Source organism: Macrobrachium rosenbergii, chromosome 46 (genome assembly GCF_040412425.1).
Source record: "Macrobrachium rosenbergii isolate ZJJX-2024 chromosome 46, ASM4041242v1, whole genome shotgun sequence".
NCBI lineage: Eukaryota > Metazoa > Arthropoda > Malacostraca > Decapoda > Palaemonidae > Macrobrachium > Macrobrachium rosenbergii.
Genome location: NC_089786.1, coordinates 3,907,501 through 3,932,500, shown reverse-complemented (window position 1 = coordinate 3,932,500; position 25,000 = coordinate 3,907,501). Strand labels below are relative to the sequence as shown.

Below are 25,000 nucleotides of genomic sequence, written 5' to 3'. Positions count from 1 at the left end.
ACCAAGCGTGGAATGCGCGTTGAGAGGAAACGTAGCAACATTTTTATATACAAGTAATCACGCCCAAGTAGGCAACAGACCCTTTTTAACCATAGATGTCAGAAATCTCTCTCTCTCTCTCTCTCTCGCTCTCTCTCTCTCCCCTTTCCTCCCCTTTGACCTCCTCTCATGCCGAACGTCACTGACCTAGCTTAACGACATAAACAAGGAGAGATTCAATCTACTTCCCTCTCGGAGTAGGAGGGAAATATGTCACGTAGCTGATGAATCGGCAAGAAGGCAAAATTCACTTGACGAAATGCAAAAGGTTGCCCCTTCCTCGCCATGAGCGTGGTCGGTGGTGGCGCATGGATCACCATCGTCATCATGGCCCTCTCTCGAAAATCCGGCGTGACGTCACGCAAGCCGGTAGAAGATGCTAGAACATCTTCTAGGGGCCGTAGCGCCGTCTCTAAGCGGTGTCATATCATGGCGACCGGGTCAGTAGGAAGACTGAGGGTATGGGCACGTCCAGGCGTGCCTGCATTTTCGATGCCCTTTTGCTTTCACGATGGAAACTTCGAGTTTTTTCGCCCTCCCCATCCGTCGGCTGTCGGCTGCTGCTGCTGCTGCTGCTGCGTGTTGTTGGCAGCCCTGGACAGCAGCACTGTGTGTGTGTGTGTGTGAGAGAAAGAGAGAGAGAGAGAGAGAGAGTGTGAGTGTGTGTGTGTGTGTGTGTGTGTGTGTGTGAGTGTCTGGGTGAGGGTTGTGGTGGAGGGGAATTGGGGGAGAAAGAGAGTGAGGGGGCTGGCGGAGAGACGGGGCCGGTGGAGGGAGGGGGGAGAGAGAGAGAGAGAGAGGAAAGGCTCCCGTCGTCCTCCTCCTCCCCTCTCCTCTCCTCATCCTTCCTCCACCTCCTCCACCACCACCTCCTCTACCTCCACCAATCACCTCCACCACCACCACCACCACATTAACACAGACAGCCGCGTGGAGGAAACATGGGCAGACTTCATTGCCTCCGTTCCTCATGTCGGAGAAGTAGTGCTGTAGTCGACGGAGGCGCCGCCGCTGTTGCTCCCTGTCGTTGTTTCCCCGAGGACGCCCTCGACGTTGTTCCTCATCTTCCCTTCTGCTGGAGTAGCAGCAGCAGCAGTAGGAGTGCCCAGTCAGGTTGTGAATCCCCCAAGCAGAATGCGGAGGCAGCAGCAGCAGGCACAGCCGCAGCAGAAGACGAAGCCGCAGCAGCAGCAGCAGCAGCAGCAGCAGGAACTCGAGGGACACAGCAGCAGCAGCAGCAGCAGCTCGTCTGAATTCCCTGCCCCCCGACGGGAGAATGAAGAGAGATAGCATGGCGTGACTACAGTTCTTCTTCATTATTATTATAATTCGCCGCTCATTATTCTTATTATTCTTATTACTCTTAAGAACTACAAAGACAGAACTGTGCTGCCTTTTCAAAACAGTGTTTCGGCCTCTCTCTCCCTGCACAAAAGAGGACAACCTTTTTTTTTTTAATACAAGAACTCGTGACAGGAAAGAGAAAGAGAGAGAGAGAGAGAGAGAGAAAGGAAACAAAATGTAACGTAAGGGACCTCTCACGTTGTGACGAAAGGTGTCGCGATTCAGAAAATCACAGAAGAGAAGGAAAATAAAATAAAACAAAAAATAATAATAGTAGCAGAGAGAGAGACCCATATTGACCCATATTGTCTGGGGCCGTGACAGAGAAGCTTTTTTTTTTTTACAAAAGGCCCCCCCCCCCCCGTGAAACAAAGCGAGAGCGAACGATTCATGTCTTTTGGGGGATCGTTAAAAGAAAGTGGTCAGCCCCCCCACCCACACCCCCATGGAAAAAAGTTTACTTGCATTTCACGGTTTCTTCCCCCCTTGTGCAAATTAAAGCGTGTGTGTTATTTGAGTGACCTTGGCAGCTTACAAGCGCGAAATCAATAGTGCGTTTTGGGGGTAGAGAGAGAGGAAGAGAGAAGAAGAAGAAGAAGAAGAAAAGAGAGGGGGAGACATCGCTACACCCCCCTCCCTTCCCTCGAAATCTCTTTCATCATAGCCCTATGAAACCAGACTTCGAAAAATTCGAGAGACTTAGAAGTCTGGCGAAAAATCAAGGCTTCAGAAAAGTCTGACCTCATTGTGATGCAATGCTAGTCTTGGATGAAATATGCTGTTAAGGAAACATTAATAATAATAATAAGACTTCCATAACCATAGACTTGAGACTTATAAGTCATCCCTGATCTCTTAGTCACTTCGGATTTGTGTGTATATGGTCCGCTGTCAGAGTATATATATATATATATATATTTTTTATTTCGACTCGACGGTAGATCAAACAGTCAATCGCAGGCCGGTGTATCGTGACAGCAACGGAACAGACTTGTCAATTTCAAGTTCGAAACCGAAATTAAATCCTTGAGTAGTATATAATCCCTATGATGAACTCGAGGAAAGACACAGAAAGATAGATCAAGAGAGAGAGAGAGAAAGAGAGAAAGAGGAAAATAAAAAGGACAAGACTTTTAGAGTTGTATATTTTTATACCTTAAGTATCGTAGCAACTTTCTCTCCTCTTCCTATTTTGGAATATCTTTTGGAAAAAAGATATTCAAAACATTTTAAAAAAAATTGTTCAGGAACTGATATATATATATATAGATATATATAATTATATATATCCTGAAAGTCCAAAAACTAAAAGAAGACCAACCAAGATCTCATAGTTGATAGGTGTGTGGATTGTATTTAGATACAGTAAATTAAATAGACTTCCTCAAAAAAAAAAAAAACTTCAAAAAAAGGTAAAGATTCAAAAATAATCTTTTTATGTGAAATGGTAACTTGACATATGGGAGGATGGTGGGGTGACGTGGGTTGCTAAAATTGATTGTATCTGATACATGCCATATGACCATATCTGTATTTAGACTTGTGTATGAAATGTATGAAATTTATGCTTTAGTGTATTGATGTATTGGCGACAGTCATCCGGAAAGGAACTCTGTGACTTCCTTCCTGAGACGTACACAATTATCCTCTTGTAAAAAAACTGTAAAAAAAATTGTAGAGAACGAACCGAATGGCCAGACAGTCCTTACACATCAATACTCTCTCTCTCTCTCTCTCTCTCTCTCTCTCTCTCTCTCTCTCTCTCTCTCTCTGTCGCTTGGTCTGGTCTCGCTCTTTTCTGGTATGAAGGATTTCTATCGTTACCCTTACCCGGCTGTTCGGTTACACACACACACACACGTAACTCCCTTCTTACACGAACGTAAATCCTTACAGATGTTTGTAAATTCAGACCGTTTACACTTGTTGAAGTAAACATCTATGTTACCTGATGTTTTACATTGATGTTAAACATCAGATCCATTCATATCTATCATTTTCTGAAGGCTTCTTGTCTACTTCCGCTCTCTTTTATTCAAACAAGTTTTTCATGTTAAATTTTTTTCTTTTTTTTTGTGATTGCGTCTGATGGAGTAATAACCATGAACACTTTCCGGGAATTCTCATAACACACACACACACACACACACACACACACACACACATTTTAAGAATAAGGAAGTGGTGTTGGTTAATGTCAATTCATGTATTCATTTCCATTCAGGATTTTGTTCTGTGTTCAGAATATTGGGGAAACTACCTGTGGGAAGGGCGATTGGGAATAAGTCTACGGTTCGACAACATAACATTTCACTGCACGTCTCGTCAAATCTTCTATGACTCTACAGCATTACTGTCAATAGACCATTTGATCATACCGTCTCTATAATGACAGCATTGTTAACAGTAACGTGATAAAAAAATATATACTTCATGAGATCGTCTATGTAGTGACAGCATTATTATCAAAAACTCCATAAAAAAGTTTTCACAAAATCTGATTGCATGACTTCTCTTTCAGTGACCATTTCAAGCCGCTTCGTCTCATATATTTTTTTTTTCGTTCGTCCTGCGTGTCTTTCAGGTTGGTCGAGAGCCTCCGAGGAAAGTTAACCTGGTTGAGCGGCGAGGCGTCCTTCATCGAACACCTCCAGGGCCAATTGGCGAACGCGAGGAGGACCCTCCAGGAAGCCACGAGTGAAATTGCCGCAGTCGACGTCTATCACCACGACCACAGCGCCGTGCAGGACAAGCTCCAAGTACGTGCTGGGGAGATATTGATGCGTGGAGAACGTCCTCCTCCTCCTCCTCCTCCTCCTCCTCCTCCTCCTCCTCCTCCGTGTTTACATCGTCATTCGAATGCATTCGTCAAGACAGATGTGGATGTTTCAAAGACAGTTTTGATTGTAAACACACTTCAGACGTCATTCCGTTTCATTCAGATGCATATGTGAAAGACAGATTGACATGTTTAAAGGGCAGTTTTAGATGTAAAGTCTCAATTGTAAAAACACACTTCATATATCATTCGAATGCATACGTCAAGACAGGTGTGCATGTTTTGTAAAGACAGTTTTTGATGAAAACAGTGTTGATTGTAGACACACTTGAGACGTCATTCAGTTCCATTCGGATGCATTTATGAAGACCGATTTTAACTACTGTTTTAAAGAATTTCCTTTGTAAACACATTTCAAACGTCATTCAGTTTCATTCAGATGCATATATGAAGACAGATGTACGTTTTGTAAAAACAGTTTCAGCTGTAAACAGTTTTGATTGTAAACACACTTCAAACGGCATTCACTGTCATTCGAATGCACGCATGAAGACATGTTTTAAAGACATGTACAGTACATGTTTTAAAGACAGTTTTGGTTGTAAACACACTTCAGATGTCATTCACTTCCATTCAGATGCATATATGAGGAAAGATTTGAATTGCTGTTTTAAAGACATGTTTATTTGTGACTACTTCAAACGCCATTCACTGTCATTAGAATGCATACATGACGACAAATGTACAAGTATATGTGAAGACAGATTTGAACTGCGGCTTTTGTAAACATGATTTTATTTGCAAGCACACTTCAAACGTCATTCACTTTCTTTGCATACACAGAACTTGTGGGTTATCTCAATTTAAAAAAAAAATTACTAGCAGAAGAAACATCTCCCAACAGAAATAATCACATCTCAGGTTAAATTCACCTCCCACAAGCGTGCTTTGCATTGGCTACACTTCTAAATGTAGATCAGAAATGAAGAGAAAAAAAGAAATCTTGGCACCCAATCCTGGCACTCCCGCGTCGACACTTAAGCATGGCGTTGCCCTCAGTGGCACCAAGGGGCTTTATATCACTTGCTTGGGACTTCAGTGATTGTTACGTTTTTCTCGCGTTGCAAAAAATCCTTTTGTGACATGTCATTTTAGTCCATGACTCGCCATCTGTCATATATATATATATATATATATATATATATATATATATATATATATATATATATATATATATGTATATATATACATTTAAATAATTAACTAGGTACAGTACAGTAGAATTCAGAATAAACGTTACCTGTATAAAAGTAAATCTTATCTTTTTAAGAAAAGGAGAGCAATGGTTCTTTGTAGGTTTGGCAATCATTAGGATTGACCTTGTACTAGTGTGCTCTGATATTTTTTTTACGAACTGTAGTTTTACTAGCTTTTATTTGGGGTAGAGACTTAGCTGTTGCGTGTGTGTGCGTGTGTGTATGTGTTTGTTTGTTTGGTATATGGACACAAGGTAAGTTATTCACCAAAAGATATTCCTGTTTTTTCCAGATTATTGGACATCGTGTGTCTGAAGCCGCTGGTGAGGCCAGACAGCTCATATCAAAGACCAAGAGTCACTACATAACAGAGGGGCGATCCCTTCCACAGGAGATTGGAACACAGGTATTATAGTGTCTCTTAGCCTATTCTTGTTTTGTCAAAGGAGATTTACCATGTAATTTGTTTTGTCCATTCTCTGTGCCTTTGTTACCAGATTGCTAGATTGCTGTCGGTGTATTTTCTTTATTCTTTCCCCCATGTCTCACTTCCTTCACCTCATTTCCCCATCAGCTAACAAGTCTTGAGTTGGAGGCTGAAAGTGCAGTAGCCAAGATGGAGGATGAACACCAGGAAGCGAAACGAGCTCGCACCATCCGCTTCGAGTATAATCGGGATGTAGAGTCAGTACAGTCATGGATTCAGTCTGCCGAGGCCAAAGTGCAAGACAAGAGCGTAGAGCCTCACACTCTCAAAGAATTCTTGCAAGAAATTCATTGTGAAATAGGCAGCGTCACAGACCAACTGGAACGCCTGACTCGCCATGGCCACATGATATGCCAGAGAACCAGTAACCAGAACGAGAGGGAACTTGTATCCAACACGATTGCATCATTGACTGATCAGCTGCAACAGGTTCGAAACTGGTTGGAAGACAAGAAGGCTCAGGTTGGCGACTCTCTAGAATCATGGCAAACGTTCATTCAGCTGTATAATTCACTGCGCAGCTGGGTCGAAAGGCAGAGGAACTTCCTTTCGGAACCATTGAAATTCGCCACCTTACCTGAGGCACGTGGAAAGCTGCAGGAATATGCTGTGAGTATCTAACTTACTGTTGAATGTATGTGGGTGGTGATACAGTTTAGATTTCATTATGTGAACCCTTAAGAAAATTTGAGTCTCTTTCCTTTCGTTTTCTTGTGGTTCTTGATTATTATTGTCCATTTTTCCCATTTTTTCTTTGCCCTGTGTTTAGGCTGCGGTGAAAGACTGCAAGTGGGCCAACAAGCAAGTATCCGAGATGACCTCCGAACTGGCAAAGATTAGTCAGGTCTCCAATGTCGGACCACTGACGGACAAGCAAGCAGAGATGGAGCAAGAAAAGTCAGACGTTGAGAGCAACCTGAAGGAGGTCATGGCCTTATTGCAAGAGATGGCTGAAGAATGGGAGCAGTGTGAACGCAAATCCAAAGACGTGGCTAGCTGGATTGAGAAGACGCGGCAGTCGCTAGACAACCCACAGAACAAGAAGCGTTCACTGCGTGACCAGTTGGCCGCTCGTGAGAAGGTTCTTGCGGATGTCACCATCCAGAAGACCAAGCTGGTGATGGCCATGGAGAAGCTGCAAGTTCACTTCCGGGACCGGATGTGTGCTGAGGCTCAGGTGTCCCACGAAAATGAACAGCTGCAGATGCGTTTGGAGGAGCTGCAAGGAACTGTGAAGGAAGATTGTAAGACATTGGAGGCATGTGTCCATCAGATGGATGCCTACCAACAGGTAAGTATTGGTAAAAGGGTAACCTATATTTACCTCCTCAGTTTGTTCCATGAAATCTGTATAAGCTAGGTTACTTTTGTCATTAGATGTTTCAGGCTAACTTTCAGTCCCCTTCAGAGAGAATGCCATCTAACAATATATACTAAATTGTGCTCTTTTTGCAAGTCCATAATACCCTGGTTGATATATACATTCCCTGTTTAACACTTGAATAGTATATTAGTTTGGCTTGGAAGTGACTTTACATGAGAATATAAAAAAGTTGAGGTTCAATCTTTAATGTTCAATCTGTAACTACTTTAGACTTGGATTTAACTAAGCATGCTGTACTCTTTTAAAAGCCAAAATATGCTCATGCATGTACTTCGTATCAACATACCTTCACCTTATTATCCTTCTTGACAGTCTTAATTAGCATTTGGAATTTATACTCAACAGAAGGATCTGAGGTAAAGGTACCTTAGCCATTGTGTTATCACATTTCTTAACTCTACAAGTTCTATTTGATGTTGCAAGGCATCCTTTTTAATGTTGTTCTCCTTTCTCCCCCAGGAAATACAAAGATTAAGGCAGCAGATGGTTGGGGTGGAGCAACAGCTGCGTTTAGTGTCGAGTCCCACTTATAGTCCCCGTGATAGGGACAAGGCAGTGGCAGAGCAGAACGTAAGTGTAATGTTGTTCGTTTTCCTGTCTATTGGTGGTCAACTAACAGAGCTGAACTCATGTTTACCATTCATTGGTTGTGCATGAGTAGTCGTAGACAACGTCTCCAAATATGTATTGGCATTCTACATACATGTCCTGTTGCTGTTTAGATTTCATGTTTGTTGGAGACAGACACCATCAAAGTGCATAGTTGATTTCAAGTGCATAGATAATTTAGAAACTCATATGGACAATGAATGGAAGATCTAATAATAATTGCCATAAAAGATTTATAAACCATTAATTCATTTGACAAATGTGAACTAGCAAAATTGTAGTCTCTCGAGTGCCTTTAGGCAATTAATCTTTAAGCATCATGCTGTTTGAGCAAGAATTTCTTCTGCTAGTACCACCAATTGATCAGATCATGTTTATTTGCTTGTAGCTTTTGACAGAAGCACTTTTCAGAAGATTCATTCAGATAAAACTGACTTCATTACAAGAAAAGATTACTTTAAAGTAACAAATATATACATGTAGAGATTGTAGAGTAATTAATACAGTTAGAATATGTAAATACAGTACAGTAATGATAGAAAAATATGGGTTTATAGAGATAAGGTCATTCGGACCCATACTCACGAACCATTTCCTAGTGGCTGGAGTTTGCCATTTTATGTGAGGAAAATGAAGTGGCTGTATTACCACGAAGGCACATGCACACAAATAGTGTGCAGCCTTCCACTGGAACTCAAGCATTTCATTTTGTTACCACAAAAATGGTAGGCTCTGGCTGCTAGAAGGTGGCCTGTGCATTGGGATCCTTTGAGTATTATTTAATAATATTTTAGTTACAAGGTTGGCTGCTTTCCATTTCTTGTTTCCTGGGTTATGAACAGATCCTCTCTCATGGTAAACAAAGGAAACTGATATAATTTAATGTGCATTACCTAATTACTCGCAAATGCTACTAAATCTCATACACCGTGTTCCCAATAGGCATTGGGTCCCCTTTCTCTGCAATGTTCAGTAATGATGATTAACTGCTTGTGCATATATGTGATTTACTACATTTGAGCTAATTTTGCAAATGAGGAAGCTCTGCGTTGAGCAGATGTGGTTAGTAACAATTTGATGTTGTACGTCAAAATCTTCGTCACTTGTGTCCATGGCTCTTGTCACTTACGCCTTTGTCGTCTTACTGAGCTGATATCTGCTGTAAATCATGGTTAACACGCTTCCGTAGTAGAATTGATTAACAAATATTTGACAAAATTTCTTTATATATATTTTTCTATGTGGCTTTGTACACTGTGTCTATACCTCTGATAATGAGTATTGCTTCCAATTTTGAACAAAATAAGTAACTTGCTTTACAATACTAATTAGGTGATGGTTACTTTACTGCATATAGCTATGTCCCCCTAAAAATACAGGTATTGTGAAAAACTATCTTTGGTTATTGGTTTCTGAAACATTGGCATCCAATGTCCACTCACAGGCCTGCCGAGAGAGGATCAGAGCCATTCAGTCGAAGATCAGTGCGCGGAATGAGCGTATCAAACTCCTTAATCTGCGGGGTACTCCTGACACTGCACCCCTTGACACCTAGTAGGACGCCTACCTCTCTCTTTCCATACCATCCAGCATCCTAGCTTTATTATCCTTTTCTGTGGTGCTTCCCTTTTCCAGTTAGGGAGCAGGGAAATGAAACGCAGCCTTAATATACATTCCATGTGCCATTCTGGTTCTTTCATAACTAGCAAACAGTTTGTCCCTTTCATCCAATCCTTTTTTAACACTTTTGTAAACATTGTTTAATGCAAAGCTTGTGTGTATCCAATCCACTTACAATGCCACTCTTCTTTGCCGGGACTGCATACCACAGGTGCTCCAAGGCCAGTATGAATCGCAGCAACGACAAATTGTCGAGCTCACCGAACGAATCTACCAGATTGACCCCTGTGAGGTGATTCCGACCGAGCTATTGCTTGAGACGACCGAAACGAGCACTCTTACTTCTTCGCTTGATATGCAACCTGAGGAGGAGGCCCAAATCTCACCCATGCAACCCAGATCAGACCTCATTGAACCTCATCCCCAAGATGTTCAAGTAGTAATCACTCAAGAAATATCAAGTAGTGACATTGATGGTGTAGATAATGAAGTGAAATCCCTAACTTCTATGAAGAGCAGCATTCAACAACAGTCATCTTCAGTACTTATTAATCCCGATGCTAATTTACCATTAACTTGGGCAGATGTAGCTGCAGGACGCAAAAGCCCGGGAGTGTTTGGTCAGGCTCTTGTTGATAACTCAACACAGCAAGTACCCCAAGCACCACTGCCCATGACAACTTCTCAAATATCATCTGTATCAAGTACACCATCTTTAGCTGATGATCAGAGCAGACAAGAAGCCTCTACAGTTATTGATAAAGAAAGCATTGCTGTTGTCAAAGAACAATATGATATTCCAAAAGAGGAAAAGCAGCCTGCACATTACAAAGCACGGCAGCAGCATTATGGAAGAACCCACAAACCTGAAACTTATGATCAAGATGTTAGATCAACCAGGTACATACAAAACCGTGAAAGACGTGTTCGTAAGAAACCTCCTGTAGAGCAGCAGAGTGATGTATGTCATTCAGCAGAATCCCAAGAAGAAATTTACTATGATGCTCCAAGCCGGAGGAGCAGTCGAAGAAGCAGCCCAAGAAATGTACCTTATTCAAGAACAAGATTTAGCCCAAGGGAAAGCCCTAAAGATACTCCTATGGTAACACCCAAAACCAGTCCAACAGATAGCCCAAAAATAAATCCTCAAGTTGTACAACAGGAATCAGCAAAAATTGTTACTGTAAGTAAACAAGAGCAGCCAATGACAACTCATGAAAAATCTTACACTTATGCTACACCATTTTGGGATGGTAAGATAACTTATGCAGATATTTTGAAGGGTAGAATTGAAATGAAATCTCAACATGAAGGACAGACCTATGTCTCTCAAAAGGTAATTGAGTTTCACTCATCCTCAGACAAAAGTGAAACAGATTTAAATCAGTTGGGAGATGAAATTGTATCATCTGAAACTTACATGGAGAGTCTAGAACAGGCAGTTCCTGAAGAGGCTAGTGTAACCATGGATGAATATGCTATGCAAGAAATGATACCAGATAGTGTAAACACAGATATACCACCACCAGCTCAACCATTAGAGGAAACTGCAACTTGTATGCAGTCATACCCTGGTTATATTGAAGAAAACCCATATCTAACAGAAAGCATTTCAATGTCACAGCCTCATGATCCCACATATCAGCAAGCTGTCAGGATGTCCATGTATCATCATGAATATCCAGTTGGTGTGCAAACTATGCAGCCTCCTGTAGAAACTGTGGAGAGCTCTATGCAAGTTATGTCAATGGGTAATGAAGTGAACAATATGACATTTTATCAGGATCTAGGCCAATATCCTGTAACTACCAGTTACATCTCAGATGGAATTAGTGTACAAACCTATACTCAACAAATAAATGATTATCAAGAGCCCACTGAAGCAACTAATGAGTACCAAACTATTCCTATTGACCAACCCCCCTCAGAGGAACTCACAACAAGAATGATGTCTGTTGAAAGAGTTTTGACCCCACCCATGATAACACCACCTGAAACTCCTGAACAATATCATGAAGATGAGGATATAGAAAATAATGACATTACAGAAGTACCATCTATGATTTTTGAGTCCTCTTCTGCACAAGAACAGCCTGTAGTTGAACAGGCTGTAGTTGAACAGACTGTAATTGAGAGTAAACAGCCTATTTCATCAGAGTCCATGTCAGCATATGAAACTTCACAGGCTGTAGATAGATCTAAGCTTTCATATGCTCAGATATTAGCTATAGGCCTTAAAGCAGCGCCATCAGCTGTTGTTACACATACGTACGGAGCCTTCAAGTCTGTTATGTCTTATGTTAAAGGACCTTCAGTTCCTGAAAAACTTGAAAGACGTGAAGAGCCATCTATCAAAGTCATGGCGCAGCAACAGACACCTGTAATTCATACAGATAAGAAAGAAAGTAGCGAACCACTGGAAAAGAAGTCTTTCGAACCTTCAATTACAGTAACAGCAGTCAAAGATTCCGATACACTGAAGGGGAGTGAAGATCCTTCGAAATTAGAATGTTATATACCTGGCCTCTTATTCAAAGAGAGTCCAAACCGTAGATCAAGATCCAAAAGTGCAAGAAGAAGAAAAGTTGATGGGACTTCTGAACCCTGTGAAAGAGAATCCTCAAAGATGAGAAAGATAGATCATAAATCAGAAAAGGTTAATGAACCGGTGATAGTGAAAGAAGTTGAAAACACAGAGGAACAGTTTGATAAGTTTGACGTTTCATTTGAAGAGAACGCTGAGATGGACATCACAGTAGAAACAAGTAAAAGTATCACTGAAATCACATATGAAACTAAAGACACGAAGTGTATTGAAACACATGTCATTCAGCCTGATGTGAAGCTTGATGACAGGAAATCTACCTCTGATAAAGATGTATTACAGGCACCAACTTCAAAAGCAGCTGATGGTGAGGATAAACGTAGGAAAAAGAAGAAACGTAACAGATCTAGTGCAAAGGATGAGGAAGATGATTTGGAAAAGGCACTCCGAGAGATAGAGGAAATGGAGAAAAGTGGTAAGATCCAACCGCATCCATCTCAAAAGGCTTCAAGTGTGCCTCCTGATGATGACAAAGCAAAGAGAAAGGGATCTAGAAAGTCTAAGAAAACTGAACTGTCATCAACCTCTAAGACAGAATCACAAACTTCTTTGGATAGTCTGACTAAAGAAGAGAAGTCTGAAGTTAAAAATAAGACAAATAAAGCTGAAAAGAAAAAATCAGCAATGTCCAGAAGCACAGAAATAGATACAAAAACTGTGCAGATGTCTGAAATTGATACACAAAAGACTGCAAGTAAGGAGATCAAGAAGGAAAAAGGAAATGTAAACAATATATCCAAAGAAAAGGATTTAGATGAAAATGTGAGGAATCTTAAGCAGAAAACTACGAAGACTAAAGAGATCAAACCTGAAACACTTGTCTCTGGTGATACATCACTTATTTCAAAACATACTGTGGTCCAACCTGTAGCTGTAGCAGTACCTGAGCAAGTGGCAAAGTCCTATAAAGAGCTTCCTAACAGTGGCCCTATTGACCTCATATCACAAACTCACCCTGACCCCTCCACCTTAGAAACTTTAGCTCCTGTAGATACCAGCAGTGTATCTTCAGTAGAGGCACCTATTCCCCCTTCTACATCCTTTGAAGATAAGGCTAGTGCTAGGCATGTTAGAAACCCATTCATGGAGGTGTTTCAGAACCAAGAAAAACAATCCTCAGTTGAAGATTTGATGAGCTCCCCTTTGAGAGAATCATCTTCATCCCTTGTAGATGTAACTCAGTCCAGTGCCAGTGTTGGATGTGAAAAAGAGGATAAGACATCTCAAAAGAATAAAGATTTGGAGAAAAGTTTTGAGATGTTACAACAAACAACATCTCAAATCAGTATAGGAAGTATGAAGTCTAAAAGCTTTGACAAGAATGGTTCTGGTATGTCACAAGATGAAGAAAATAAGTCTGCGGAAATTAGCAAAGACGAAGTGAACCAAGAAAATGTTTCGAGCGTAAAGCATGCATCTCCAAAACCATATAATTTACCTGTCCCAGAGCATGCAAATGATTGGATGCAGTTAGTTGAAGAAGGTGGTTTTACCTTAGATGATGAAGATATGGAGTGTGATGAAAATGAACAAACAAGAGTAGTAGAGGGTAGTGAAGTTCAAGAAGAGCCATTAAATGAAAAAGTTAGTAGGAATGTCAATGAAAAGATTTTGACAGCTGAAAGTGTGATTGCTGATAAACCTGTGGACACTAAAGAATTTGTTGGTAAAAAGTTGGGGGTTAACATAGAAAAATCTGGGGAGTCACCTTGTAAAACTGTCACAACAGAATTCACAAGTGAACCTGAAATTACAACCACATCATCTCATAGAGTAATAAGAACCAGAATAATTAAAAGGATTGTAATTATTGACGGTAAACCCGTGGAAACAGAAGAGGTTGTTGAAGAACCTATGGATGTGGATGAAGAGATGACTGGGGAATTACCTGAAGGAAGTGCAACTACAGAAACTATACATGAGCCAGAAATTACAACAACAACCATTTGTAAAGTTATGAGAAGGAGAATTATCAAAAAGATTGTAATTATTGATGGTAAACCCGTGGAAACAGAAGAGGTTGTTGAAGAACCTGTGGATGTAACTGATGAGATGACTGGGGAATTACCTAAAGAAAGTGTAACTGCTGAAACTGTATGTGAGCCAGAAATTACAACCACAACTATTCGTAAGGTTATAAGAAGGAGAATTATCAAAAAGATTGTAATTATAGATGGCAAACCTGTGGAAACAGAAGAGGTTGTTGAAGAACCTGTGGATGTAACTGATGAGATGACTGGGGAATTACCTAAAGAAAGTGTAACTACTGAAACTGTATGTGAACCAGAAATTACAACCACAACTATTCGCAAGGTTATAAGAAGGAGTTATAAGATTATAGATGGCAAAGGAGTAATTACTGAAACTGTATGTGAACCAGATGTTATGAATAAAAGTTATAAGAAGGAGAATTATCAAGAAGATTGTAATTATTGATGGCAAACCTGTGGAAACAGAAGAGGTTGTTGAAGAACCTGTGGACATTACTGATGAGATGACTGGGGAATTACCTGAAGAAAGTGTAACTACTGAAACTATATGTGAGCCAGAAATTACAACCACAACTATTCGCAAGGTTATAAGAAGGAGAATTATCAAGAAGATTGTAATTATTGATGGCAAACCTGTGGAAACAGAAGAGGTTGTTGAAGAACCTGTGGATGTAACTGATGAGATGACTGGGGAATTACCTGAAGGAAGTGTAACTACTGAAACTATAAGTCAGCCAGAAGTTACAACCACAACTGTTCGTAAAATCTTAAGGAAGAGAGTTATCAAAAAGATTGTAATTATTGATGGTAAACCTGTGGAAACAGAAGAGGTCGTTGAAGAACCTGTGGACATTACTGATGAGATGACTGGGGAATTACCTAAAGAAAGTGTAACTACTGAAACTGTATGTGAACCAGAAATTACAACCACAACTATTCGCAAGGTTATAAGAAGGAGAATTATCAAGAAGATTGTAATTATTGATGGTAAACCTGTGGAAACAGAAGAGGTTGTTATAACTGATGAGATGACTGGGGAATTATAAAGAAAGTGTAACTACTGAAACTATTGTGAAGGTACAACCACAACTATTCGCAAAGGTTATAAGAAGGAGAATTATCAAGAAGATTGTAATTATTGATGGTAAACCTGTGGAAACAGAAGAGGTTGTTGAAGAACCTGTGGATGTAACTGATGAGATGACTGGGGAATTACCTAAAGAAAGTGTAACTACTGAAACTATATGTGAGCCAGAAATTACAACCACAACTATTCGTAAGGTTATAAGAAGGAGAATTATCAAGAAGATTGTAATTATTGATGGTAAACCTGTGGAAACAGAAGAGGTTGTTGAAGAACCTGTGGATGTAACTGATGAGATGACTGGGGAATTACCTGAAGAAAGTGTAACTACTGAAACTATATGTGAGCCAGAAATTACAACCACAACTATTCGCAAGGTTATAAGAAGGAGAATTATCAAAAAGATTGTAATTATTGATGGTAAACCTGTGGAAACAGAAGAGGTTGTTGAAGAACCTGTGGATGTGACTGATGAGATGACTGGGGAATTACCTGAAGAAAGTGCAACTACTGAAACTGTATGTGAACCAGATGTTACAACCACGACCATTCGTCAAGTTATAAGAAGGAGAATTATCAAGAAGATTGTAATTATTGATGGTAAACCTGTGGAAACAGAAGAGGTCGTTGAAGAACCTGTGGATGTAACTGATGAGATGACTGGGGAATTACCTAGAGAAAGTGTAACTACTGAAACTGTATGTGAACCAGAAATTACAACCACAACTATTCGTAAAGTTATAAAAAGGAGAATTATCAAAAAGATTGTAATTATTGATGGTAAACCTGTGGAAACAGAGGAAGTTGTTGAAGAACCTGTGGAAATGTCAGAAGAGATGATTGGGGAATTACCCGAAGAGAGTATCATGCCTGAAACTACAAGCGGACCACTTGTAACTGAAGAGGTGTTCGATGGAACTGGAAGTATAACCAGCGTGACAGAATCTGTACCTTACACCAAAAGGACAGAACAGGAGGCACCCAATTTTGATAACAGTGTGTCTCATCCAGTTGCCACCAAAAAACATGCTGAGTTACCTTCCGGGAAATCATCTCATCGTATAATAAGAACAAGGATAATAAAGAAAATAGTTTTAATTGATGGAAAACCAGTTGAAACAGAGGAAGTAGTCGAAGAACCTGAAGATGTCACTGAAGAAATGAAAGATAGCATGACAGTTGATTCTGGTCTAGAAAACACTGACTCTCCTGTGCGCAGGTTTGTTAACAGGAAAATCATTAAGAAGATCTTCATTGTTGATGGTAAGCCAGTAGAAAAGGAGTTCGTTGAGGAGCCGTGGGAGTTAACTGATGTCAGGTCAGATGATGATCAGTTAGCCCAGAAAATCATTATTGAGCAAGATGACAAGTCAAAGAAATCCTCCTTCAACTTACCAGTTCCTGATCATGCCAATGATTGGATGGAAATGATAGAAGGTGGTGGCTTCTCCTTGGAAGATGAAGAGAGTGAGACTGAAGAGGGTAGAGAGGGAGAAAGTGTACCAAAAACAACTGAGGTATCGGAAAAGCTTGACAATGAAGGACAGACCTTGCCATCTGAGAAATCAAAGGCTTTTGGTCTCCCAGTTCCAGACCATGCAAATGACTGGATGGAGATCATTGAAGATGGTGGATTTTCTTTAGATGATGAGGAAGAACCAACACCAGCACCCTCTACTAATGATGTAAATGAAGCTGGAAAGGTATCAAACGATCAAGATGATAATCAACAGTCCAAGGACTCAAAAGCCTTTGGTCTCCCAGTTCCAGATCATGCAAATGACTGGATGGAGATCATTCAAGAGGGTGGATTCTCTTTAGATGACGAAGAAGAAACCTCAGTCAATGATACTCCTGTAGTTGTTTCAGAAAATAAGCCATTATTGTCTGAAATGAATGAATTTGATCTCCCCAGTTCTGCCTCCTTCATGAAAGATCTTGCCCTGAAACAGTCAGACCTCAAAAAGGAAGATGCAATTAAAGATGAAACAAGCAATAAAAAGAAACAGGTGGATGTCAAAGTTCCAGCAAAAGAAAGCAAACTGGTGAGTGATGATCACGAAAAGACCCCTGATGTTGTGGCGCCTGTTAATAATGCTAAGTCTTTTGCATTACCAATGCCAGATCATGCAAATGACTGGATGGAAATAATTCAAGAGGGAGGTTTCACCTTAAGTGATGAAGAGGAAGCACCTGTTGATACATCAAGTCATGCACCAGAAAACCTTGCTCCTTCAGCTGAAGTGTGTGAAACTGTAAAACCAGATGTCGAAAAAGACAAGGTTGCATTTGCACTACCTCTCCCAGAGCATGCAAATGATTTTATGGAAATAATTGCTGAAGGTGGCTTTAGCCTCGATGATGAAGAACCAGAGGAGACAACATTAGATACAAAGGTTGATCAGGCTCAAATGAAAGAAGTAGATTTCCCTGTTTCCACTACAGATACTCCAACAACTTACAGCACCCTAATAAAATCGAAGCATGTAGTCCATGCAACTTATGTTCCAAATGAAAGCGCGCCTTCTGATGTGCCAAAGGAGACCTTGCCTGAAGGTTTAGAAAGTATTTCCCATTATCAGAATAAGAAAGACCCTGCAAAACAAGAACCTCCTTCTGAGTTAGATTACAGACATAAGAAACAAATGAAAGAGCCTGGGAAAAATTACAAAAATGAAGTGAGAGTAGCAAGTGTAGAAACCCCATTTGCAAATGTAGTGATGGAGACTTCCATTGAAAAGGGCAGTGAAGATCTCAACCCATTGCCTAAAGCTAAGGCACAGACCATTGAAAAGGGCAGTGAACATCTCAACCCATTGCCTAAAGCTAAGGCACAGACCATTGAAAAGGGCAGTGAACATCTCAACCCATTGGCACAGACCATTGAAAAGGGCAGTGAACATCTCAACCCATTGCCTAAAGCTAAGGCACAGACCATTGAAAAGGGCAGTGAACATCTCAACCCATTGCCTAAAGCTAAGGCACAGACTGTTTCTGAGTCGGATGTTGCTGTGGTACATCTTGACATTGAAGATACAGAAACAGAAGATTTAACTGATTTGTCTGAAACTTCAAGTGCTTTGGGGAAATCTTTGTCTACAGATGTTTCTATTAATTTCTCAGATTCAACACCTCTCTTCTCATTAGACTCTAACTTACCATCCTCTGCAAGTCCATTGCCTTCTGTTAGTGACGCCAGTGACATTGTTTTAACACCACAGTGGATGAGACAGAGGCCAATAACTCGAACGTCCAGCACTGAAGAAAATATGAAGACTCCACTTGAGGAAAGAAAGAAACTGTTCAAAACTAGAAGTGCTCCTTTGGAGAATACTGTTAATGTAACTTCTGAAACTGAGAGAGGGTTTATAAGTTTGGATACCACAGATGCTATTTTTGGATCAGTTCAAGAAAGAAAGAGCAAAACTGCAGGTGAAGATCATCAGACCTTTGGTGATGGTTCTCTGGTTTCAATTCCTGGTGATGAATACTACAAAAACAAGAAGAAAAAGCCAAGAAAAGCTAAAGGGAAGAAAGCTGAGCCTGAAAGTGTAAGTACTGAAGGGGTTTCTGGTGTCAGTGAGAATTCTGGAGATGGGCTGTGTACAAAGGCATCTCCCAAGAATGCAGATCTAGATAGTGTGAAACAAGATATGACTCAGTCTGTGACAGAGGGTAAGCAAGAATTGACACATGATGTCACACCAGACCTCAAAGATATGGTGGGAGTGCCATGTTCAGTAACTGAACTTGTGAAACCAGAAGTAATGAGTCATCCAGTAAATTTAAGAGAAAAGGAAGCAACAGGAAAGGATATAAATAAAACTGGTGTTCAGCCAAGTAAAACAGTTACTGATAAAGTCCCTGAAATTCAAGAATCTACCGAAACAGTTGTGAAGAATATATCAGAAAAAGTGATTTCTGCTGATGATACCACTGTAGATTTTCATCATGTCAGTTTCACTGCAGAGCATCCTAGTAACCAAGATAATGAAGTAGCCATGCAATTACCTGGAGTTCTTGAGAGGAAAGATGAACTGGGATTACAAAGGACAGTTCCTAACATTGAAGAAGCCCTTCACGAAGCAATGACATCTGTTCATCCATCTGATGTGAGTTCACCAACGCAAGCTAAAGAAGAGACTAAACCTAAGTTTGAAATAGCTTTACCTGAGCATATCAATGACTGGATGGATATAATTGAGGAAGGTGGATTTACTTTGGATGATGAAGATGAAAGTGAATTTGCTCCTGTTGAACAGGAGAAAACTTCAGCAGATCCTTCCAGTGAATCACCAGTGATTCTAATGGAAGACACAGAAGTAATATCACCTGAAGCAGACATGGTTACAGTAGACAATGGCTGGAATGTCCTTCAGTCCGAGGAGGAATCATTCATTAGCTTACCAAATTTAGAAGGATGCCAGAATTCTGCAGATCAGCCTCAGGGATCATCATATGCTTCAGTTCTGATAAATACTCCTGCAGTAGTAACTGAAGAAGAACCATCTGAAACTAAAAAGGCATATGTATATAAGAGTCCACCAATAATTCAGGTTACTGAAGATGAAAGTCAGAAAACTTGCAACCCTGCTTCTTCTGTAGATGAGGAAGGCTTTACTGCATTCATATCCAAAAAGGAAAGGTATAGGAGGAAGACGCACAGTTCTTCCCAGATGACAGATGAAATCAAAGAAGCAGTTGATGCTGTAATGGAGGAAAGTGACAATATGAAAGACAATTCTAAACCTAAAAGAAGGGAGCGAACTACAAGTGGACGTTATGATGTACTTGCAAGTGAAGAGGAAGAGGATTCTTCAGACCATCTAGAGCCAGAGATTCAAAAGTCAAAGAAAAAATCAAAGGTAAAACAGGTTGCATCAAAGAAGACTGCAAATATCTCAGAGTCTGAACAGAAAATGGATATGGTTCCATTGAAACCCAGCACTGATGAACTTCATAGAGTTTATCATGAAGTAGATGAACATAGACTTTTTGCAGCATTCTACCTTGGATTGGAGCTATGGTATGATGTGTTTGGTATCCATGATGCAGAAATGTGTTACAATCAGTACAAGTCAAGACTGGAGCCTTCACAAGATAGAGATATTGCTGAAGAAGTTACTTTGCCTATTTCACAAGTTGTAGAGAAACCATTATCTTCAACAACCAATGAAGCTGAAAAGATTCCTTCGAATATTCCATCAGAGGACAGAAGTAACTATACTCATGATACTATTGCAAGCACAACTACTTCAGTCTGTGAAGAATTTATTCCCCAGACTCCAGTTCAGGAAAGTAGCTCAGTACAAAATGTAAAAGACAAAGAACAGAAATCTCAGGAACCCCAACCAGTCACAGCACCAAAGGCATTCACACTACCTGTACCTGACCATGCTAATGACTGGATGGAAATAATTGAAGATGGAGGTTTTTCTCTGGAGGATGAAGATAATGATGAACCGACTGACACTGTGGTGGATACATCCCTTCAGATATCAGCTTTCACTCAACCTTCAGAAATAAGCTCTGTGCAAGAAATTAGTAATCCTTTGATAACATATGACATTCATAATATTCGTGATTCTGAAGCTCGTTATCATGAGTACAGGTCTTCAGTAAAAAGGGAGACAGTAGATGATGTGAAAACTGAATCTTCGTCACCCGATATTTCCCCAGTGGTTGCTTTGGATAGAAGGAAAGAAGATCCTTCCACTGAAACCAGTTCATCGTCTTGGGCTAGTGTAGTTGCTACTGGAAAAACTATCATAACAGGTGAAGATGAAGTGCATGAAGATGATAGAACCAGGGTTAAGCACCATCCCAAGCAAATAAAAGTTGTAGTTACTGACGAAGAGCCACATAAACCTCAGGTTCAAACAGTAGTTGATGAAGATGGCTTCACTGAATTTGTTTCTAAACAAGAGCGCCGTCGTCGAGTTCGCTCTACGTGCACTGAAGATATTATTGAAGATGTGATTGAGTGTGTATCAGAAACTAGGTTGCAAAATTCAGGAGCTGCTGATAAGGTGGAAATGGGACAGAAAGGAGACCATGACAATGCTGAAAATGTAGGAGTTATGGGTGATGAAAAATTAGATGAAACTAAAGATGCAAGATCTGAAGAGACTTTAGATTCAAGCAAGGCCTATGTGACCCCAGAAGACAAGAAATTGGATAGTGATGTAAAGTTGGAAATTACTAGCCCCAGTCATGTAATTGAGGACATGGCTCTTGAAGCAGATCGACCAGATGATCAGAAATCTGAAAGTCTCTCACCTTCTTCTGACTTACTAGACTCAGATTCATCACCTTTTGTTGTTGAAAGTGTTAAAGAACAAGAATACCCATCCCAGAAAGACGATACAACATCTTGGGCTAATGTTGTTGCAACTGGCAAGCCAGTAGCAACAGAAGAAAGTGATGAAGAGTCTGGAGATGATAAAGCCTTCATTCTCTTACATCGTAAGACTATTAAAGTTGTTGTCACAGACGATGAGCCCAAACCTCAACTTGCAACTAGTGTAGATGAAGAGGGCTTCACTGAATTTGTTTCCAAACAGGAGCGTCGCCGTCGGCTTCGCTCATCTTGTTCGGAAGAACAAGAAGATATCATAAAGGATATTGTCCCATATGTACCAAGAATAGAGTTGCCTGAGGTAGAGGTTGTAGAAGAAGAGGTCACAGTTTTAGAAGAAGATGTAAGCAATGTAAAACACACTGAAAGTGATTCTGATGAAGAACCTGCTAGTCTTCAAGGAAAAAGACCAGAAGAAAAGAAGAAAAGTCCTCATGAAATGCAGTTAAGAAAGCAAAGAAAGCGTACACTTAGTAATCGAAAACGTCAAAACTCAAAGCTTTCTGAAGCTGAACGAGAGGTTAATGAAATACTTAGACAGATTGGCCATGAAGAAGTACTTCAGGCATATGTGATTTATGATAGTTTTCCTCTTGACAAGTGGCAAATTGAAGACTGTGAAAGAAGGTATTATGAGTTTATGAACATTAAGTACGAATATGTAGATGAGAGTGAAGTGCTAGACCAAACTGATAATGTTGACAGGCTTGATGTAGAGAAGGTAGTGTCCACTGCCCATAAACCAGGCGAAATATCTGACAAACCTGTATCTACTTCGCCTCTTTATGACATGAATGAGATTGATGAGGCTCAGAAGAATTATTATGAATATGTTGCACAGTGCAAGACGTCATCTCCTGTGGAAAACTTTCCTGAAGTCGGTCATCCAGTTGAAGCTGGAATTCCACATGATTTAAAAATGCCGACTCCTGCTCATGTCTGTATAGATGATGTCACTCAGACTACTATCAGTGAAGATTCTGAGAAACCAATGCTGCAGACAGAAACTACTGAAACTAGAGCTTTGGAACATACTCGTCTGGAGCCCAGTGACGATGCAGTTATGGAGAATGAGCAACCAACACTTGTTATCCCAGAATTAACCTCCTCCTCTCCTTATGATATGAATGCAATTGATGAGGCAGAGACTAAATATTATGAATATCTTGCAAAATCCTGTAAGAACCCAGCTCCATCTTCTGGAGATGTTGATGTTGAATTTACAGAGTCACTGGAAAAGAATACATCACCTTTAGATACTACCAGAGGTGAAACTGTACATGAAATCTTACAAGAACCAAATGATAACAAGATTCCAAGTGACAGTAGTTCTGCTCATATCCCATGTACTGTGTGTTCAATAGTGGGATATGACATGTCATCCATTAATGATGCTGAAACAAAATTCCAAGAGGTTGCCTTACAAAGAAATGATGCAGTTGTCGAGCAAGACAGAAAAGAACCACAAATTATGGAGAGCTCTTCTGTACCTGAATTTGTTGCTGCTACTGATTATAACATATCTGAAATAAGTGAAGCAGAAACTAAGTATCACGAATACCTTGCTGTACAACATCCAGATACAGAGAAACTTCCCGATAATAATAACGAGTATATAAAAGAGCCATTAATAACCTTGGAGAAAATTAGTGAAAAGGCAGTTCCCCAGCAACAAGTGGAGAAAATTAGTGAAAAGACAGTTCCCCAGCAACAAGTGGAGAAAATTAGTGAAAAGGCAGTTCCCCAGCAACAAGTGTCTGATGTCACGAGTTTGAAAAAATCCCAGTTAATTGAATCTTATGATACTATACAAGTCAATGGCCACGTGTCAGAAGATGATGAGGTGGTTTATAGTGAGGCTGAGGATGAAACAGTTGTGCCCGTCAGTAAGGAAGTCTTGATTAAGTCACAGGTCTTAGTTGATGAAAAGCTTGAAGTAAGTGATTCTATTAAATATGATATGCAGTCGGTAAATGAAGCTGAAAAGAGTTACCATGAATATCTCTCTCAGGAACGAAAGCATACTTCATGGGCTGATGTGGTTGCTTCAGGCCAACCTGTGGTACAGGAAGAAGATATTCCTGAAGATGATAAGTCATTTATCCTTTATCTTACCAAGACAGTTAAAGTTGTTGTGCGAGATGATGAAACTCCCAAACCCCAACTCCCAGTGTCCACAGATGAAGAAGGTTTTACTGAATACGTGTCAAAACAAGAGCGTCGTCGACGTTTGAGATCGTCTTGCTCTGAAGATCAAGATGAGAGTATAAAAGACATTGTGCCTTATGTACCTAGAATAGAACTTCCAGAAGTAGAAGTTATAGAAGAGTCTGGCCCAGAAACTGGCCCCGAAATTGAAGAACACACTCCTAGTGAAGAGATGATGATGATGATGATGTAAAACATGAAAAAGAAAGTGACATGAAAGAGGAACGCTCTAGAGTTCAGAGGCCATCCAGGTCACTCAAAGTATCTTACGAAAGGCCCCAGAAACGTCACCGCTCACGAGTGTCTGAAGCAGAGAAGGAAGTTGACGAGATTCTCCGTCAGATCAACCATGAGGAAGTCTTACAGAAACATGCCTCAGGAGATGTCTTCGTAACCAACCAGTGGATCTACTGTGATGCTGAGAAGAATTACCAAGAAATGCTCGCCAGGTTCAAGAATATCGAGACCGATCTGGTGAGTGAATATTTACAAGAGGGGGATGATGATGATGATGGCGATGATGATAATGATAACGGTAGTAATAATGATGATAGCTCTGGTTCTCGTGGACCACCACCATTTTCAGATGATCGGAACGATCGTTCGCCGAGAACTTTTAGGACGGAAATTATGCAGGCTGACCTCCCTCACGGTCTAGCAAACTGGACTGATGAGAGCACTTATCTTCCTTTAACTCCCACCCTTCCAGACCACATAACTGTCATTAGCTCTCCAACCACTAACGAACTCCAACAGCAGACTGACCGTATGACTCAATCCCAGACATTTGACTCTATTCACACACCTCTGACGTCACTCGCCGAGATGGCAGCTGCTGCCCCGCAGGCCCAAAGTGAAGACTGGCCAACGTCGCCCCGTCTGAGAGATACCAAGGTGTGGAGGCCTACAGCACTGCACGGGTGTTTTATTTTGAGTGTTGTGGCCAACCCCACCCTCGCTCCCTCCCTCCCCAAGAGAAAAAGTTTCAGATTTGCAAATCCTTTCCTTAGTTGGTACAGATCTTCCCCTGATTTCCATAGAAGTACTGATTTTGATTTGTACGATTGACCTGAAAGCTATTGTACAAAAAAAGCTTGTTTGTTTACGTAACAAATCTTCTTTTAACTAGAATTTTTTTTCCTTAGAAGATCATTTAGTAACCTAGTGCAGAGCTTTTGCAGTCGTCCCGGTGTTTTTGGACTTAAAAACTTTTCCACTTCCCTTCAGATTTGCAGG

The 25,000-nt window shown here is 40.5% G+C and overlaps 1 protein-coding gene across 1 annotated transcript in view; it reads left to right on the top strand.

Annotated features, from left to right (window-relative positions):
- LOC136830105 (uncharacterized) overlaps window positions 1-25,000 on the top strand; it is a 375,313-nt gene that overhangs the window by 248,447 nt on the left and 101,866 nt on the right. Inside the window, 9 exon segments of the mRNA XM_067089297.1 lie at window positions 3,968-4,142; window positions 5,711-5,824; window positions 5,993-6,514; window positions 6,675-7,196; window positions 7,749-7,859; window positions 9,730-14,467; window positions 14,520-15,124; window positions 15,282-23,884; window positions 23,917-24,658. Coding sequence (XP_066945398.1) covers window positions 3,968-4,142; window positions 5,711-5,824; window positions 5,993-6,514; window positions 6,675-7,196; window positions 7,749-7,859; window positions 9,730-14,467; window positions 14,520-15,124; window positions 15,282-23,884; window positions 23,917-24,658 — 16,132 coding nt within the window.